General features: G+C 37.2%; 1 protein-coding gene across 1 annotated transcript; it reads right to left on the minus strand.

Annotated features, from left to right (window-relative positions):
* Positions 1 to 2190: 2190 nt before the first annotated feature.
* Positions 2191 to 8259, minus strand: LOC139721384 (uncharacterized). Its single transcript, XM_071632698.1, has 3 exons — positions 7671 to 8259; positions 3535 to 3770; positions 2191 to 2762 (listed from the first exon to the last, which is right to left on the minus strand). Exons 1-3 carry the CDS (start codon positions 8247 to 8249, stop codon positions 2756 to 2758), a joined length of 822 nt encoding a protein of 273 aa, XP_071488799.1. The 5' UTR covers positions 8250 to 8259; the 3' UTR covers positions 2191 to 2755.
* Positions 8260 to 20560: the final 12301 nt, after the last annotated feature.

A 20560-nucleotide genomic window follows, 5' to 3' on the forward strand; every position in this document is an offset into this window, starting at 1 on the left:
TCATTTAAGAGTACATTACATTACATCTATTGTTTTGTGGAAATTTTTTGCTTCAGAATGGTCTCATATTCAAGTACAAATGTGCAGTTTAATGCCCCGTCACTGTACAGGCATGGTAATCTGGAAACATTAAACTGCACATTACTTGAATATGAGACCATTCTGAAGCAAATAATTTTCACACATCAATAGATATACAATGTACTCTTAAATGAATCCCACAAGGATTGGAACAATCATCCACCAGCATTCCCACTGATTCCCACTGATCAGTTACTAGCCATCCCCTTTAAATAAAGGATGACTGATGGCATAAATTCTTTGAAGCCATTCCTATCAGGGGAGTTGACCACCCAATAAATGATAAAATCGCTCCTCTCAATATCGAATTTCTTATTTAATTTCAGTAAAATTAAGCACCCGTATTTTTAACTTATGGGTATTTCTGTACATTTACCCTCACTTGTAGAAAAAAAGGGAACTGATGTCATGCACAGTGTACACATATTTCAAACACTGCAGAGATAAAATCATCAATCTAAATAATTGATATGATTCAAGGCATCGTTAAAATAGAACCAGCACCATTTTGCCGTTGACATGTTTGTTCGTTTGTTTGTTTGTTTTTTTGCAACAAACATTTGTTTTTCACACAGCATAGGAATGATTGTATGACATACGGTATTATGATAAAAAATTAGCTACTCAGTGCTGAAAAACAGAGACCAACCTTATACATGAGCTCATTACCAATCTTTGAGTGATGATAAACCACATTTACTCGGTTATATAAAATCACATACATGTATGTCAAAAAATATAACCGTCAAAGGCATAATGTACATGATAGTTCAACATTGTATTAACCAATTCTGAATAATATCACATAATATTTCAATTCGTGTTCTTATTGAATGACATAAAAAAACAACATGTGAACAAAAAAGAAGTATGGATTTAAATGGATGGACACTGTCAAATACAAGTGACGAGACTCCTTCTAAGAGATTACCTGCTTGATTAATCAAATTATATTGAACAATTAAGAACTATGCACATAAAAATAAGACCCAAAGACAGAGATTAACAAGTACTGAACAATGACACTCCAATGTAACTAATCAGATTATCTACGGTTACTGAATGCATAAATTATTGTTGCTGCTGAAAGAAAAGACAAGTAAAATATTATGCTGGTATCAAAATGCACTGTACACACATATATACTTTGTACATAAAATTGCACAGCTTACAGAATGAGAATAGTCAGGATCAGTTGAAGTTTGCGATTTATTTTGACACATTAGCCGTATGCTCATTAGCGCAATATTGCTGCTGTTGAGAAAAAAACAAACCACCATATACGTAAAATATTGTACTGGTATTAAAATGCAATGAACATTATACATTATTTGGATATTGTATAGTTTTTGAGATGTGACTAGTCCAAATGATGTTTGGCTGGATGGGTAGACAGTCAAGAAGACCTTATGTTTTTTTTTTTCTAGATAATTCATTGGATATTACGATATCTCTGAGTATTTGAAGTTTGCGATTTATTTTAGCATATCATCCTTACACTGCTGAGAAACGAACCAATAATCTACACCCCCCATTTTTCTAAGCAGAATTATTGGTCTTTTACTATCGCCCTGCATTTCAAAGACTTGATAACGAGAACAGGACAAGATGACATCATGAACATGATTAAGATCAAAAACTATGCACAACAAAAGTTGACACCTTTCATATATTAGACACTGATAACAACACATATCAAAAAAAAAAAGTGGGCAACGGGACATTTTCCCCAAAGAGGCTTAACTGCCTGGCTCTGAAAAAACAACAACAACAAACAAACAAACAAACAAATAAATAAAAACAAAACAAAAACAAAACAAAAAGCAATAACAACAGAACCAAACAAAAAAAGAACTAAAAAGTGAAAAAAAGAGGGAGACTGAAAAGGCTGCATAAGAAATGAAGCTACATGGTCATGCCTTTAGCCGCCTATGATGTTCTACCAACATTATTTCAGTCAATAGAAGTGCACCGACAGAGTCAAATCAATAGATATGAGTAAAATGACGGTTCAAGATCACTACATATTGCATTTGTCTTAGGTTCACTTTACAGGTTGTACAACAAGTAGTTTCACTTCATTTTATTCTTAAGATTTTTTTTTGTAAGTGTGTGTGTGTGTGTGCGTGTGTGTGTGTGTGCGTGTGTGCAGCGTATTCCCGAAGTACTGACTGATAACTCTAACATCATATCACCGAAAAGAAAATCTAGTTTTGTAAGTTTGTAAGAGTACCGATCAATAATTATAATGTCAAGTAGAACATGACATTTTTGTCCAGTACCGAAAAAAAAATGTTCTTTCAAATGACACAGTAATGTCCCGTTTTTATTGTCCCATGATGTCTTAATTTGTGCATTCTTAATGAGTTGTTTAATTTTGTTATTCTGTTGCAGGGCCCCAAAGAATCATAGTGTACATTCATATGTACAGGTCACTTACTGAGCTACCCTTGGTAAAGAATAGAAATAAACATTGTCCAATGTCACTCCTTTGGTAAGTCTCATTGGATTCGTGGTAGTTCCACTGGGTTCATTCCGTATTCACCCTATCATACGCCTATATCAATTTGTCCAACCTGGAGTTGGGGATGCTTCGAACACTAAGCTCATGCATGCAGGCTCGTGGGAGAGGATGCTCGCTGTTTCGGCCTCTTGCTCGGTGAATTTCTACCCGTCAATCCCTGTGTTAGGTTCGAGACGGTGTTTTTAGAAGAGTGATTTCAAACGAAAACAACAACAACAAGGAGAACACATCAGATTACGTTATTATACCAGCAGATAATAAACAGGAAAACAGAAGAATACAATAGAATAGAATAGAATAGAATAGAATACAATACAATACAATAGAATTTAATAGAATGAAATGAAATAAAATAAGATAAGATAAGATAAAATAAAATAAAATAGAATAAAATAAAACAAAATACAAAAACAGAATAAACATAAATAAGATAAATAGAAATAAAATACAATAATAAATAAACAATGAAAACATGATAAATAATAAACAAAATAGAATAAAATGGCATAACATAAAATAAAACAAAATGAAATAAAATAAAACAAAATAAAAATCATGTGACCCGTCAAGTTGTAAATACATTCACTGAAGATCGATAACCCGATTTTGGTACTTTGCAAGATTTTCTAAACTCTCATAATTCAATGTGCTTTGTCCTACTTTCTTTTAACAACCCATCACAGAAGCAATTTCAAATCTGGTCATCACATAAAAACAGATTGGGGAAAAGGCATTATGACGTCTGTGGTGGATTCATGTAATAAGCATTTCTAGAAAAGCACGGTGTTCAATACGTAGCAAGATAGGGTTCAAGACGATAAATTTTCACTCTTGTCATGTGAAACGTCCTTTTCTTTTCACATTTGCAGCTTATGTCCGATATTACTTTCATTAACAGATACAGTTGCATTTTTAGTTAACACACTCACGATAACACAGTCGTTCCACTTGTGACTCGATCATTAGCCTCCGCTCCAGACTGTGTCCGCCATACTTTGCAGCAGATGCCCGCCATACATAGCTCTCTGAGCGCGTCTCGACTCTGCTGCTTCATGAAGACGAAGACGAAAGGGTCGATGACATGGTTGCTGACCAGGAGGAAGATGACGACATAGAGATACCAGTCCGGCTGGGAGACGTCGAGCGCTTTCAACAATCGCTGAATCTACGCAATCATGGGGATATTGTGGATGGGGGAGGGGGTGTAGAGAGTTAAGGATAAATGTGATAGGCCTACTATACACACAAATGCATAAGCTGAAACAGAAAGGAAGATTGGAATGATGCAACAGTTTTACCTCATTCAATCTACCTTCTAAAACCAAAAACATGTACACACAAGTATTTTTGACATGTAATATTTTGCCCTTAGTGAACACAGATGAAGGGGAAAAACGTTGCAAGTACTTCACGTGGAGGAAAGTTGTTCTCAAAACATAATGCAAAGTGTGTATTGTTTGTACAGACATGAAACTCTCTACAAAGACAGGGGGGATAATGACATTTATGTTATTGTAAGTTTGTCATCATATAAGTAATTCGGTTGGACAACAGCAGTAACAGCCCTCAAAATCTGTGTAAAACTAAGACGATCAGGAACCCAGCAGGGTAAATAAAGATTGATATGAATATATAGAATGTTGAGATGATGATATCCTATCACCATCGTGAGAAACATTCCTTGACACGACGAATAAAAGTGACAAACACACGAGCAATGCAGCTTCGTCCTTGCGAAAAGAAAGAAGTGACAAATCGAAGAAATCTCAGACAGTATATAGAATTATATATATATATATATATTTTTTTGGGGGGGGGGGGGTGGTTGCATGTTTCCAAAGATTGAAAATGCTAGCTCTAACTTGTTGCCAAGTTTTGAGCTACGCACCCATCGTTAATAAAAGTTGTGAATTTTCTGCTACTCTAGTTTGTTTAGTAGTCGATTGGATCAATGAGAAGGTACTTAAGGTATCAACAAAATGATGAACAGAGTTATTTTTTGTATCACGATCATCCTTGATTACTTTAATTACAAAATATTTGAGTTGAAAGAGAGTTAGCAATATATTCCAAAAAAAAAGAAGAAGAAAAGATATAAATCATAATATTGTCACCATTTTGTGGCCTATGATAGACCGCTTCCACAAACAAGTTCTCTTTTTCCCAGGATTTATAACCTAATCAAGAAGGGATTCTAATGACTCATTCATAACGTTCCGTTCAGTTTTTTGTTTGCCACTCAATCAGCCAATTGAGATGGGAATACACACATTGCTGCACCACCACGTGATCTGCTTGGCCGACTATCTATGACTCTCAGATAGTTAGGAAGATCATGCATGGCAGTTGGATGGCTATGAAACCAAGTTACAGCTATTCCTTTTTTTTTAATTCTATTTTGAAAGGAGTCCAGGAACAAAAACGCCGGTCATGTCATCTGGAAATTTTTCAAAAAGATCAGAGAAACTGTTTTTCAGTAATCATTTTGAATCTTTACTGAAGTTTCATCCTCATCATTCAAAATATATTTGCATTGATGTTCAGCTCTGTCATAATATCTTAATCAGACTGTATGTAACTCATTCAACGCTTCGAGTAGCATTCACCTGCGATCATAATCCTGGCTATAGTCTTCACATTAATCTGTGATCTCAATACAAGTCAAACAAATCCCACGAGACCAATATTGCATCAGGGGGCTTAATGTGTCGGTCTCGTGGGCCTTTTTTGCTTAGTGTCAAACTCGTGGCCCTTGTTTGCCTAGTGTTGGACTGATGAGCCTTACTTGCCAAGTGTTAAGTCTCATGGGCTGTATGACTCATGGGTGCCGAGCTCTTGACGTGCACCCGATAGAACTTTGCACGGAATCCTCCTCGCCGAGAAGTGATGGAATGTACTGGTGGCTAAGGAACGCTAGCTTCCTCCTTTCACTCAGATATCTGTAGTACCGTAACTTGGATTTTTATGGGAGGGTACAGAATTATAAAATGTGGACTTTTTGAGTTCAGTTTATGTTCAGTTCTATTATTTTAAACAATGGGGCGCAAAAGAAGTTTTATGTGCCACTTCCGGGATTCATCGGCGAACAAGGAAAAAAAACCGCTCCCCAAACAATTATGTAAGTCTCCTTTTTTTCTTTTTATTTCCTTTTTATTCATTTTTTCTGCCACCAAACCGAGGGGGGGGGGGGGTTCAGAGACACATTTTTTTTCATTTCATATCTTTTTTAATTGTTGCTGACAAACGGGGGGGGGGGGGAGGGGTCCGCGGAACCCTCTGAACCCCCATCCCCTAATTACGGGCCTGTATCTGTTCAGCTTCGTGAGATCGTAAACGATGTAGAAAGCAGCACCCTTTATCTTCTGGCGCTCTGAATAGAGACATGATGTGCTGTTTATGCTGATAACATCGGAACTTATTGCTTAATTATGTCTTGATAATTATTTCACTTCGTGCTTTTCCCATCCCGGTGAGCACATTATACTTTAATTATGCATATACATTGTATTATCAAAGTATTAGGTTAGCAGCATGACAACCTCCTCGTCAGGCTTTTCATCATTTTCTCCCGCTTATAGGCCGATAATTGTTTCTCCTTGAGAATCATTCGAGCTCATTTTCTGCTTGGCTCTATGAAATTGGATCTGAAGATCCTCATTTTCCATTTTCTCTCTCCATGGCAATATCCTTCAGATAATGAGGCGTAACAGATTGCTCTAGATCAGTTGTGCCAACAGCATGAAATTCGAGCATAGTAAAGAGATTCTCCAACTTAGATTGGATATTCGTTATTCCCCAGCCCACGAACTGCTCAAAATCAACGCCCGTACGTGGCAAGGGCATTTGAATTGCTAGACACTGGCAGCACAGCGCTCTGCTCTGTTAACACAGATTTTTATTTTTATTCATTTTTTCTTTAATAATTGAATCTGCCCTAAAGGTGCAGTGCTCTCAATCTAGACAAGACACTTAAAAAAACTCTGCTATAAATAAGTGGTGTCACAGTTCTGAGGAAATTGTGACACAAAATCCACAAGTTATGGAGAAACAAATGAAAACGCAATTGCGTTTTGTTTAGGGCACACAGCATGTCTCACGGAAGTGCAGCAAAACGAAACCGAAACGAAATCCGCTGAACCCGACTTAAAGGAAGGTAACAGGAAGCATAATCATTTCGTAATGAGCGTCATGAGTGAGTTCAAATTTCACTTTAAAGCGGATCTATTTTCATTGAGCAACCACAGACTGAGACAAATTTAAAAAAAGGAGAAAACATTCATCTCGAGAAAGAAGAGGGTAGCCACATTTCTTTTAGGGGGGGGGGGGGGGTTAAAAAAGTGATGGTCAACTTCACAACCGGGCACAGATGTGGTGTGAAGGACACAAGTCCCACGGCATGGCAGGCCAAAACACTGGCCCTTTCATTCAGATGTTTAAGCGCAAAGCTCAATTACCTTCCAGACAATGATATTCGTCTTCCAATTCCCCGCGCAGGAATCCTTTGTTTGTTTCTTTTTAAATATCAACTACAACAGAGATAACAAAAATGACAACGGTGACGCTGACAACAGCAGCGGTAGTCATAAACATGGTCAAAGTTTGGTTCATGATTTATGATCTACATTTCAGGCAGTCGTCTCAGCCGAACGGCTGAATCGCACCGTTTGCAATGTTTTGAAAACAAACAACGGATTTTTAGATCTTTGAAGGCTTCCGTGGAGGTAGAACGTTGGGTGGCAGAAGGCTTAACGGTGCACCACGTATTCTGTCTAGGGTATATGTGTAGCCCTGAAAAGGGCCTACCCAAGCCATAGGATCCCGGGATTGGGTAGGCCTTTTTCAGGGCCACACATATACCCTAGAAAGAATGCGTGGTGCACCCTAAGCCTTTTACCTCCCAACGGATCTTTACGTGGTAAATATGTCATGCACGATTCTGTCAGTACGTCCTTTCAGACTTACATGAGGCCTATTGACTACAATTACAAAGAGTTACACTATAATAAGAATAATGAAGTTGTGCATAACATATACATGAGGCGTAATGATAGCAAAGATAATTTACGTAAAATGGAAACCAGGATATGGTGAACACCACCGACATGACTACGACCATCTTGGACATCGATATATGTGTAGTCCTCGTCATCTCCTCAGTCCGAACTCGATGTCGAGTATTAGTTCTCCCTGTCTCAGATTCTGGGGATACATCACTTTTATTCTTATCGTTCAAGCTAGTGCGCATTTCGATGATAGAGGACGTTGGTAGGTCTGTTTCACGTTTACTTGGCTTCAATGTAAATCTCGTTCTACTGTTCCGCTGCCGTAGCTGAAAGATGACAAGGCCGTTTGACACGTACATGAGGACGAGCATGAGAGAGCCGAATGCGAGATAGATCGCCGCGAAGGCCCTGTCGCCCGGACTGCCTCGGGTCCCCGACTCGCCGGGAGGATTGCAAGTGACCTCCGTGGTATTTCCGACTACATGTTCGACAGCGTAACTCCCTACACCCATCACAGGAAGAGTGCTGATAAGGAACGACAAAGAAAGTGCGACGGATACAGCAATTTTGGCCTTGCACAAAGTCGCCATTCTATAATAGTATAACGGAGCTCGCAATGCGAAGCATCTCTCGAGGCACATTAGTGTGTTCATGAATCCCGACGCATATCCAACAGTCAATCTTATGACGTAGTTAATTTCACACTTCAACCCGGTGTTGTGTAAATCAAGGCTATTACCAATCCATAGCAAGAAGAGACTCACGAGGTCGACCGCGACTAGGGTATGGACAAGAAACGAAGGAACAGAACGACCACGCTGGCTTTTCTTGGTACGTCGACGCACTCTATAAATCACGACCAGAGCTATCGAGTTTGCCGCGATTCCTAAAATGAGGGGGATTGAATTCACGCTAATATGCAATGAAAACCCCGACATTTTTAAGGTCTACCACCATGATCACGCGAGCGGAAGTGCCGAATGACAAACAGTGTGCGACTAATCATTTCATTTTGCGAAAAGACTGAAGCGCCAAAACAAGCGAATGATTATGGCGAACGGTCGTAACCGAGTGAAAGGACAACATACTAGCTCTATGTCGAACGATACGTGCAGTGAGAAGGTTTTGAATGTGGCAATAGCGAAACAACATGTTTTCACACGTTGTTTCACTATTTTGATAATGAACTAGTTGCGAGGCGATACACGCACGGGAAAACAAATAGACACACACACACACACACACACAACTGAACACACGTATCCACGCGGGGCTTCTTCCTCGTAGCATATCATTATAAAAGCATACAAGCTTTAAGCATCATAGTGCAATCACCTTATTCAAAATCAATTTCCATTAAAGGGTACGAAGAGAGAGAGAGAGAGAGAGAGAGAGAAAGATAGATAGACAGACAGACAAAAAGAAAGAACTGTTTGTGTTTTATTATGTTGGTGTAGCCAACATCGATTTGTTGTTTTAGCAAAATCATATTTATACTCCGATAGTAGACATATCATCCCGTTTGGAGATTTTGGGACACATAATTCACACAATTGTTGCAACATCAGAATCAAGCGATTTAAGTCACGGAGAACTATTGTATGTGCGTTCTTTATTGAATGCAGACATAATGTATTTTCGAAATCAGCGTTGAAATCTAAAATCGGTGCAGGATTTTCTCCTCGTATGGCGTAAACATAGCTGCACAAAAAAATACTCAAGGAAAATTGTACCAATTATCACCCCGGAGGAGCACATTAATGAAATATGGATGATCAGCAATCAGATCTGTTACCACCTAATTATACTTACCAACACATGACATTACTTTTCCAAAAAAATAAAACACGCCACTTAGCATGGCTTCATAGAAAGATCGCGTACAAATGATTTGAGAGTAGGCCTACTCTCATTTGATGCAGAATAGCACCAAGGACATTACGTATCAGATGTCATGCGTTATCACAATAAATATTAACGTTCAAGGGATCGTATAGTTTTGGTTGAGACCTAATTTCAGGTTTCTAACATTTATTGGTGAAATAATGAATAACCTCTTATGAAATATGAAAAAAACATGTAATTCCATAAGGAATTCAACATTTATTCGATGAAAATTGGTTTTGAAATGGCTGAGATATCCAAAACAGAGCGATTCTAATAAGGGTGGGACCCACACTTTTTTACGATCGCTTTGTTTAACTTTGTTTTTGGATGTTTCAGTCATGCCAAACCCGATTTTCATCAAATAAACTTTGAATTCCTCTTAAAATGATATGCTCTGTACTAAAGTGTTTTCTTGGTATCTCGCAAAAAGTTAAAAGCCCAATTCTCATCTCCACCCATACTGTACCATCCCTTTAAGCGTTAAGCACTTTTTTTGCATGTTCATGCGTAGTGCTTGTTTAAACAATGTGCCACTCATTTGATGGACACATTCAGTGTGAAACAGTTTTCATAGTGTGACGAACCATAAAGTGTGTTGTGATATTCCTTTTTTACGTGCTAACGTACAATAGCCTAAAACTCGTCGAAGGTACTTAAAATCTTTTATAGGTGGATACTACCACGCCTTCAAGCTATGACCTGCAATCGAAAAGTAATTTGACTGTAGGACTCTGATTATGTGACAATCTGTCCCGACACTTGCAAACATTTTGTACATCCATGCCGTCAAACCCCGGTTTGAGGCGAGACCCCATCGCCAAACGAAGCTGATGGGGTGCTATACCCCCCTAACGATTCCTCGTTTGAGAAGTAGGAGTAGATGTATTTGCCCACTGCAAAATAACTTTCTACTCAGGCGTGGCAAACCAGGAGGCCAAGCCAGGGTTTAATGACTGCAACAGCTGTCATATAACGTAAGAGCATGATAAGGATATCTGCCTGTGGCAGACCATTCAAAGTGCACTCAATTTTCTCTATTCTTTCTAAAGTTTTAGATTTTATATTCTATTGAGAAATTCTATAGTCATCCGTTTTGAATTTCGAACGAAAAAAATTGACCCATGAATAACGAAAATACAGGAATAAGAAGGAGAGCATTGTAGAAGTTACCCCCCCCCCCCTGTGGCGGTGACTGATGCTTAGATTAGGCCAGGGTCAAGAAACGGGTGTTTTATATCTTTGGTTTTTAAGTCCTTGATTGCCAAGATATACACTGGCATTGTCTACAGGGGTGTAGCTTCTTCAAACGAGAGATTTGCCACATGATTGTCTGTCTTGCCAGTCTGGTCAACTGTAATACACTCCTAGGTACCGATTTTTTTGAAAGAATTTGAAAGTCAATATACACACATTGGAGGAGGGCTTCTTATAGTCAATCTCTACAAGCAATTTTTAAACAAAAGAAGAAATAACCGCGAAAAGACAGGCACCGAACAAATGTGACTTTTGGTTGAAGCAGCTAGGATACTTGATATTGCTAATGTATCTTGTAAGGGAGGCATTATTTTCCATTTGCAGATGAGACAAAAACCCCACCTTAATGCTTCAAAATAGTTCTAAATTAGGGATAGAAATAACCAATGTCAAATATCTATCATTGTAATCAATGTCAAGTATTGTTAAGTATACAAATATTGGGAACAATAGTTATGATGAAATTGTTTCTAAAATTAACCATCTACAGTTATGGTTTATTGAGAAAAAATCATAATCATATGTCCTTATATTTCAGGCTTTACTGCGATTTTTTTTTTTTGAATGGTAGAGTGGTTTGTGATACAACTAACCTACACATTTGCATCAAATGTGATAACTCGAACATTTAAAAAAAAAACACTGCTCCCAATGCTTAACAACACAGTTGATACGGAGAACATGTATGCGAGTCTTGCTCGATATAGAATAATTATATGTATCCCATGGCCCGAGTGTATTAATGGTTACACGATCCTGCTGAAATGATAAGATATTAATGAGGCCATACAGATGTATAATGCTGACACTGAAGGGGCAGTTCTTTTGACACACAACCATTGTGTCATATTTATCATAATTAGATTCCCCTATAATTTACGGAGTATCATGATCGAGCCCCTGCTGGATGTTCTGAATAGTTAACACGTTCATCCAATATAACGAACCAAAGAAAAAGAAAGCAGAGTCACTAGTGCACACTGGAAGGGTATAAGCATGTTCTTATTCTTAAAGGCATAATGATTATTACCATTTGCAGATGAAACAAAAACCCAGCAATAGCGCTTCAAAATAGTTAAAAAATATGAGTTAGAGATAGTAACAACCAATGTAAAAATTTGAACCAGTATAAAGTATGTTAAGTATCCTTGTCAATTGTACAAAATGCCAATAATAATTGTGATAAAAATGTAAACTTGTATTATACAGTTATGGTTTATTAAGAAAAATAATGATATTCCATTACATTTCAGGCCTTATTGCGAAAATCTCATATGGCAGGATCTTTTGTGTGTGTGTGTGTGTGTGTGTGTGTGTGTGTGTGTGTGTGTGATACAACTGACCTACACATATGATTCAAATGTGATATCTTGAATATTCTTTATATCACTGCTCCCAAAGGTAAACAGGACATTTAATTGGTTCACAAATAAACACCCACTTCGTAATATGCATGCAGAGATATATTAAATGTGTTTGTGTTTGCGTTTGCACGTGTGCCTCTTCCTGGTTTCGATTTTCAAAGGCAAAAAAAAAGCACAACCAGTACTTTACAGATTAAGACAATAACTGTATAATCTTTAATATCACTCACCCCCCTACCCCCCCCCCCCCCCCCACACACACACACAAGGACACAACAGACATAATTCATGCACATTGCTGGCTGAAAGACATAAACTGTATCATAAATCATAGTACAATCACCGCACTCAAAACTGTCTTTCAGAGAGAGAGAGAGAGAAAGAAAGAAAAATTAGGTTTCGTTTTTGATGTTGCTCTTTTACAACATGTTAATAAGAGAAGTTATGTACAAGCAGATCAATCTGATTACGGAATAAACAAGCTTAATTGTTTCCAATTTATATCAACTTGTGTTTAAAGCGAAGTGGAATTTAAGATTTAAAATCTTTAAATTTTAAAAATCTTTAAAATCGTTAGGGACAATCTGTCATGCGCACGACGAATTTAAGACAAAAAGTAAGATTTTTTAAAATTATATTTCTGTTGCTTATCTTATGTTACTTTTATCTATTTTTTCTTTTTCTTTTTTTTTTCTCCGAGAGGAGTGAAATATACAAGCTGTTCTTCAAAGCATTGTCGCCCATTTCTAATTTCTAACTGCCTACTATATGGGCAATTACTTACACACCAGTAATTATATTTTATACTTTGTCGCCTTATTACAACAGACGAGCGGATATAATCTTTTGAAATATTTTGTGTTTATACAGTTAGGTTGCATTAATGACTGTGTGAAATTGTTTGTTGGAAATAAAAATGAATGAAAAAAGTAAACGAATTGAAGAATGTGGAATGCAATAGGCCTATGTGTCGTGAAATAATTGAACATGTTGAATAAGCCTACCGCTAAGTGTATTGGCCATATTGTATGTTACTTGACATTTGCTATCCAAACAATCTTAAAACACTCACTTCATAATTTGCTATAACAATATCTTTTAACAGATATTTCAGAAGATTATATAGCACATTTTCAGATTTTTGGCAACCAATATTCCTGCCCTCTTTACAACAAAAATCAAAAGTGGTTCATACTGTTACATGTAATTTGACTTTTAGACAATTAGGCCTTTATGGATATGCAAGTACAGATGCCAACATAAAAAACGAAGTACTTTAATCTCTCTAAAATGTTATTGTATTCATAAGAGAAAAAAAAATCTGCTATTCTCTATTAATGTCCGCAACTTTCTTGCCTGATGGTTTGAGTCGAGCGACATCCATAAACACTGACATGTCCAGCTAAGGGTTGTTTTACAATTAAATGCTCAGCCCTACCAAGAGTTAATCAAATGGATGATGTGCACTTGTATTTTGTACACTCGTTGATGCGCACTTGTTGTCCTGTGTGGTGGTATTCTCCATTTCATTAAAAAGTGTTTAGTTTGTCACTTCAGCATGCAGTTTAGATCCAGGCAAGCGAGTCTAGAGTTGTATTTCAGTAACTTAACGATTTAGTATCAAATATCCAAATTCGTCTAGCTCATTGTCGGCTGTCGTCGCACGTGCGACTTCAGGCATCGTGGAAGCAACTTCTCCCCAACGCGTCGCCTGCGTTCTCATACGACACCTCGGACAAAACTTGAGCAGTCGGTTGAGGAGGGAGTTTGGCTGGGAGAAACGGTACTCCTCTTCCGTTTGACCTGTAGGATTTGTTGCCATAGTGGGATGACATACACTTTGCAGGTCTGGCACAGTTGCGTACGTAACTTCTCTGTGTTCGACGTCAAGGGAAGCTTCATTGTCTCCAGTACTTTGTAGACGAATTCCAGACTGATGCAAAGAATGAAGACGTCTGACAGTACCGTGAGCCTTAATGTCATTTTAAGGAGGATTTAAAAGACAAACAGCTATAAATGCTAATAAATGTGAATGGAATAAGTATCAAATGACTGAGAATGTGCACAAAACGCAAATAAGGTAATAATAAATAATTCTAGTTATCGTCTAGTAATAATAAATCCTCAAGATTTTAATCCTCTTTGAGTATTCATAATTTGTTTTTATAGTTTTTACTCGTATTTAATCAATAATCAATATGTCAATAAACATTATATTATTATCATTGCACATCATGGTGAGCTCTTCATATTTCTTTAACTCCAATATAAACGTATCTACAGTAGAAACTGAGAGACATAATATTTTGTCTGCAATACTTATTGGACATCAACCAATATAAAACAACCCCCCCCCCCACAATCTGCACCCACCCCTTTGTATTGCATCATACTACAGAAGAAGATTAGCAGATAATGGTAATGTGCAGAGTGAACTAGTAGAGTGGACATAAGATTTTCATATCATTGAAGGACAAGTTCACCTTCATACACATGTGGATTGAGATAATGCAGCAATATAAGTGGAACACATCTGTGAAAGTTTGAGGAAAATTGGACAATCCGTTCAGAAGTTATGAATTTTTTAACTTTATGTGCAGTCACTGCTGGTTGAGAAGACTACTTCAGTTGATGATGTCACATGCGTACAACGATATAAGTAAAATATAAAGAGAATTCCACAAAATTTCATTTTTTGAAAAAAAGTTCGCATTCCCTGAACTTGTAATTGACATACGTTAAGGGTAATATTACTCCCCCTGCCTTCTGAAAGAGGCAAGTCATGTGCTCTTCTATTATGCGAGAAAAGTGAAAATATGTTGAATTTTCTTCATAGTTTCTTAACATTGTTGTACGTACATGACTTTACAAGCTGTAGTAGTCTTCACAGCCAGCGATCGCGGAACTGAACTTCCAAAATTCATAACTTTTGAACAGATTGTCCAATTTTCCTCAAACTTTCACCAATGTGTTCTACTAATATTGCTGCATTCTCTCAATCGACATGTTTATAAGGTGAACTTGTCCTTTAAATTGGATAGAAAGTGCCTCATTATCTATGGTCACTCACTTTCTCTTTTCTCCCTGATCGACAATGAGGTGACCACGTGACACACAACAGTCGAAGACACGTGATCAGCAGCAGGCAGAAAGTCGTAGTAGAAATAACTATCAATATCATATGCAGGCAATCAAGGGACGAACCAGTTTGTATCGAGTCTGGGGAACATAATATTATTAAGGAGAAGATTATAGGCATTATAATAATTTTCTCACGAAGATATTAACTTTGAACGCTAGGAATTGTTTACTCGAATGTTTCTACTGCCAGCATCTTTAATAAGATTTTTGTTCCATATTTCTGATATCTATCTTTTACTGTTTACAGTAGCAAGCAGTGATGTGCTTTACCAGTAAAAGAACGAACCAACTATTCTTCAAATCACCTTGTTTTGGTTATGTCACTTTCCGAACCGTGTCTTAGAATTCTGTACGCATTGCTGCATAGTATACAAATGATACAATTTCTTGATATAATTTATTCAGTTGCATGAGGGATCGATTCCTATCACGGAAGACACCAATACGTACGTGGACCTCGTTGAAAAAGCCGATATATACGTACAAGAAAACAAAATGTTTCTCATTATTGGTGCGTAGCCTTTGTTTGTTTTTCTTCTTTTCAGAAATTCACGACATTGTACAACACATGCTATAAACCAAATGTATTTTACTAGTCCTTCAATCAACGAAAAATGTTACAAAAAAAAATTATTATTTGTATGAATATCGTGTTTCAAGCAGGGCAAATAGATTAATTTGCATGTCGGACAGGATTTATCTGGAGGACTGGTGTCAGGATGCCAGCATAAAGTAATGATGTAGGACTTGTACAGCGCATTCACTGCAATCATATCGTCGTACAGGCTTGAGAGTTACTTGCACAACGGTCGGATGTTGACGCTGTTTTACGTCAAAATTTTCCAAATACAGTACCCTTCCATGTGAGACAGAGAACTCTTTGGTCTCTTTCTCTAAAAACCAGGATTATTCCCATCACTAATAACTATTCGTAAGATGTCAATGGCACTAGGATTCTCTCAGCTGCGTTGCAGTAAGGTATGTCTTTCATACTTGTAACTGGTACTTGTCGACATGCTGGTACTGTTCCATGCCACACGGGTTGATACACCGATCCCTCTCCTTGAAGACACTGTAGAGTCCAAGTCGTATTGTCTTCCAGTTTATAGCCTGTGTCACACTCCAGAGTGATGTTTGACCCGTACCTCATGTCATTTCCAAACCAGTCACCATGACTGATGTCTTCAGGCTTTTCACATAGACCTACAGAAACTGGCATTGCCAGACCAAATAGACGAAGCTGAGAACGAAAGTGCAGCAGGAGACAACCGAAGATGTCCAGAACACATTTTCCCTCCGGCAAGATGACATGTATAAATCAAACACAACGTATAATGTTTTTCTATAATTTCCTTGTGCAAAAGTTTATGATAATTATTTCCTGGCCAGGAAACACATTCAATCATGAGTTTTAATGCAAGAATCGGTGGGTTTTTTGAAAGCATTTGTTAAAATGGACATAATTTAGGTCCGGCACGCCCATGAAAAGATGATTAAATTTGCTCTGCTTTATACGCTTGATAAGTGGCAGGTAACACCTTGGAAATGAGAGGAAACTTTAGATAATTAAATTTCGTCATTTGAAAATGAATATATCGTTTGTCATTAAAGGTACACAGTGATCGTGATAGTGATTTACTTGCAATGAGTATTTTCATATTTACCATTATAGACGACAGACTCTGAGCACTCGTCACAGTCTGAGATAGATCCAAGTCTCGCATCTTCATCAAGACCAGGCTGACAAAGCTGAATGTAGTCTCTCAAATCAATGTCAGATTCCCTCACACAGTGACATGTATTCTGCCTGGTGTGTATGGCTAGAAGGGAAGTCTCATCTCTTCTTGATTCACAGTGAGATATACAGGCTGTCACAGTGTCGACTGGTTCCCTTTCTGAGAATTCGGTATCAATAGCAAAACAGCCCATGTACCCAGGTTCTGCAAAAAGAAGAAAAAAGATTACCCAAAACAGAAATACATTTTTACATCATTGTAGGTAAATCTAGAATTCCACACGTCAGCAGCTTATCAGTATTTTGAATCTTTCAGACAATGATTATCCACACACAATCGTTTTGCCCTTTCTTTCTTCGTCTGAACTTATTGGTAAGTTGTTATAAACTAACTATTTATCTTAAAAGCTTTCACGAGGATTTCGTTGTGGAGTTAAAATCTGACTTTTGGAAAGCTTTGGAAAATATATAGCAATGACACATGAATGTACTATTTGTGTTATGCAACTGTTACAGTCCACCTTTTATTATTTTCTGCAAATCATCATGATACTGAACGACAGAAGAGCTTTAGTCTCCTTATACACACACACACACACACACACACACACACACAAAACAACAATAACTAACAAACACGCACAGTAACGCATGTATTCGTTTAAACATACTACGGGCAATAGTAGTAATTCTAAAGTGGATAATGACTCACTTTGGCAAGTAACGTAATCTTCCCTCAGCGCATTGCACTCCCTTGGGGCTTGCAAGGTGCAGTCTTGTAATCGATAGTTGTCTGTGGTGAATTGTTATGATCACAATAGTTTATGACGTTATCAGGGATTAACTATATTGTACATATATATATATGTACAATATATATGGAATGGTCCGAAGTATTTATGATATTGAGGACCGAAAAGATGCTTATGATTTATTATTTCACTTTTGGATAAGTATGTTCCATTAATTAAGAGAAATGATAGCAATTATAAAAGATCCCCTAGACTTCCATAGATATCCAAGTCCTTTTTGTAGTCAATCAACCGAAAAAAAAGGATTTGTTCTGTGTTGATAAAATCAAACGTACCGAGGAATCTCATCATAAATAAAGAATGTTATGAATGTTAGAATTCTTACTCAAATATTGCGTTGTGAAAAGAGAAAATAATTACTTCAGTAATCAGATATCTTATTTTGAACATGACGTCTAAAATACTTGGAAAGTTATTGATACAGCCATTATTAGAAACAAGGAAACACCCCTATTACTACAACATAAGGGTCTCACAATTGCTGTTCCAAGGTCTATAGCTGATATCTTTTATCTGTATTTTTTCACTATAGGAAATAATCTCGCCCAAAAGATCCCCCAGACCGAAAAGCAGCTTGTTGATTTTTTTACAAACTCCTAATTCCAGCCCCCCTTTTTTTCTCCCACACACAGAAGCGAACTATTTGATAAAGTTATTGAATAAAGAGTATAAGAAAAGTGCTGGTCATGATTTGATTTTGATTTGATTTAAAACGTTGTCTATTCCAGCCTTTTGGATTTTCTTGATAAGCATACTATTATTTCTGATAATCAACTCGGTTTTCGGCAAAAACACAACACATCTCATTCAGTCCTTCCCTTCCTTGATAGAGTCTCTAAAGCTATTGATAAATTTTATCATACCATAGGTGTATTCCTGGACTTCTCCACGGCCTTCGATACCATCGACCACAAATTACTTCTTTACAAATTATCCCATTATGGTATTCGAGATATAGCCTTGGAGTGGTTCAGGAAATACCTTACTGACCGCAAACAATTTGTTTCAATTTGTATTAATGTCCATACATCTACGATGCACGATGTGTACCTTAACATGCTTAAGGAGGCTTACTTGGACCACTTTTAATGATTGTTCTCTTTAACAATGCTACTGAAAATTCCTCAAGTATTCTTTCTTTTTTAGTATTCGTTGATAATTCAAATGTGTGTGTGTGTTTTTTTTTTACCTCTGACCCAGATTTATTGATTGATACTTTGAATATTGAATGAGATAAATTACTTTACTGGATGAGAGCCAACAAACTATCAATTAATCTTCAAAAAACAAAATGTATGCTTTATAGTAATTCTTTGGAAAATTACCCCAGCACATTTTCTTGGATAATACAGTCATGGAAGGAGTTTCCTCAATTAAAGTTTTAGGTTTGTTTCTTGATAATAAGCTCACCTGGAATTTACATATTTATTTAATTTGTCGTACAATTTCTAGAAATCTATAGGTGTAATCAATAGAGTTAGATTTTTTTCCCCAAAAAATGTTAAATTTTATTATACTCATCTTTGAATTTACCCTATTTGAATCATGGTATTCTCTCCTGTGGTAACACTTATTCCTCGTATTCAGAAACAATATTACTACTGCAGAAAAAAACCTCCTCGTATTATTTGTAGGGTATCGTGGAGATGTCATACTAATGATTTATTTCATCAAAATCATATTTTAAAAATCAATATGACAATTTCCATGATAAAGTCACTTGTCCTACAAACTTACACTTGGAGCAAGTCACGGTCGATAACCACAGGGGGTCGTATTGCCAATGCTCGCAACCTGCACTTTGACATTCCCGACTCTGAATACCACGTGCTCCAGGGAAGCCGAGCTGATGGCACACGGTGTCGGCTACAGTGAGATTCAAGCTGCAAAGCTGAATGATTTGGGAATCGTATCTAACGATCAACCAACCTTCATCAGGAGAGGGACCTCCAACAAGATCAGGCGAGAAGGACATGGTGTTGTCTGCGAAAATTGATATTTTTTTTAACAGTGTAATGATATTACACAGATTATACTTAAAAAACTATTTATTATCTTTTGCTTATAACAAGGGACTGTCATTGACAAGAACTAAAGAAAGAAGAATACAAAATCATATGTGAAATTCCTCTGACACACTGCGTCAAAAGTCGGTACGTGTTTTAGATCGAATACTGTGTAAACACATACGCTACTTTTTCTTTTAATTCCCTATGAGTGGCACAGAATAACCAGGTCTCCCTGTGTAACTGACCTTCATATCAAAGCATGAGACACGATGTTGGAAAACAATGTCCTTCGTTCTTTCCTCTCATAGTTTATCATAGCTACAGTGCACTCCCGATATAACGAATAGAGTTATAACGAAATTCCAGTTACAACGAAGTAAAAAATTCAGGCCGCAACATTACCCGCTCTTTGTTTGTTATTGTTTATTTGTTCCGTTAAAACAAAATTTCGATATAACGAAAGAAAACCTCCGGTCCAGAGTACTTTGTTAAAACTTTACTCTGAATTCCCAAGCGCGCATTAAAAATGAGATTTGCTGCTCGCGCTCCAAGATAGGTGCTTCAAATGCATGAGTTATTTTGACGCACTCGGTTGCGTCGTAGTTTTGAACCAACACCCCTACCCTCCATTGAAAATACGTGTGAAATGCACGTAATGCTTTTCCTGTGTACATTTGTAATCTACGGTTTCATTGTTTTGCTGTTTATCTTGTTTATTATCGGGGTTTTTCAATAATATTTGGACATCAT

This window comes from Diadema antillarum, unplaced genomic scaffold (genome assembly GCF_040938485.1).
Source record: "Diadema antillarum isolate AM-2024a unplaced genomic scaffold, OU_Dant_1.0 scf00000142, whole genome shotgun sequence".
In the NCBI taxonomy this organism is placed as follows: domain Eukaryota; kingdom Metazoa; phylum Echinodermata; class Echinoidea; order Diadematoida; family Diadematidae; genus Diadema; species Diadema antillarum.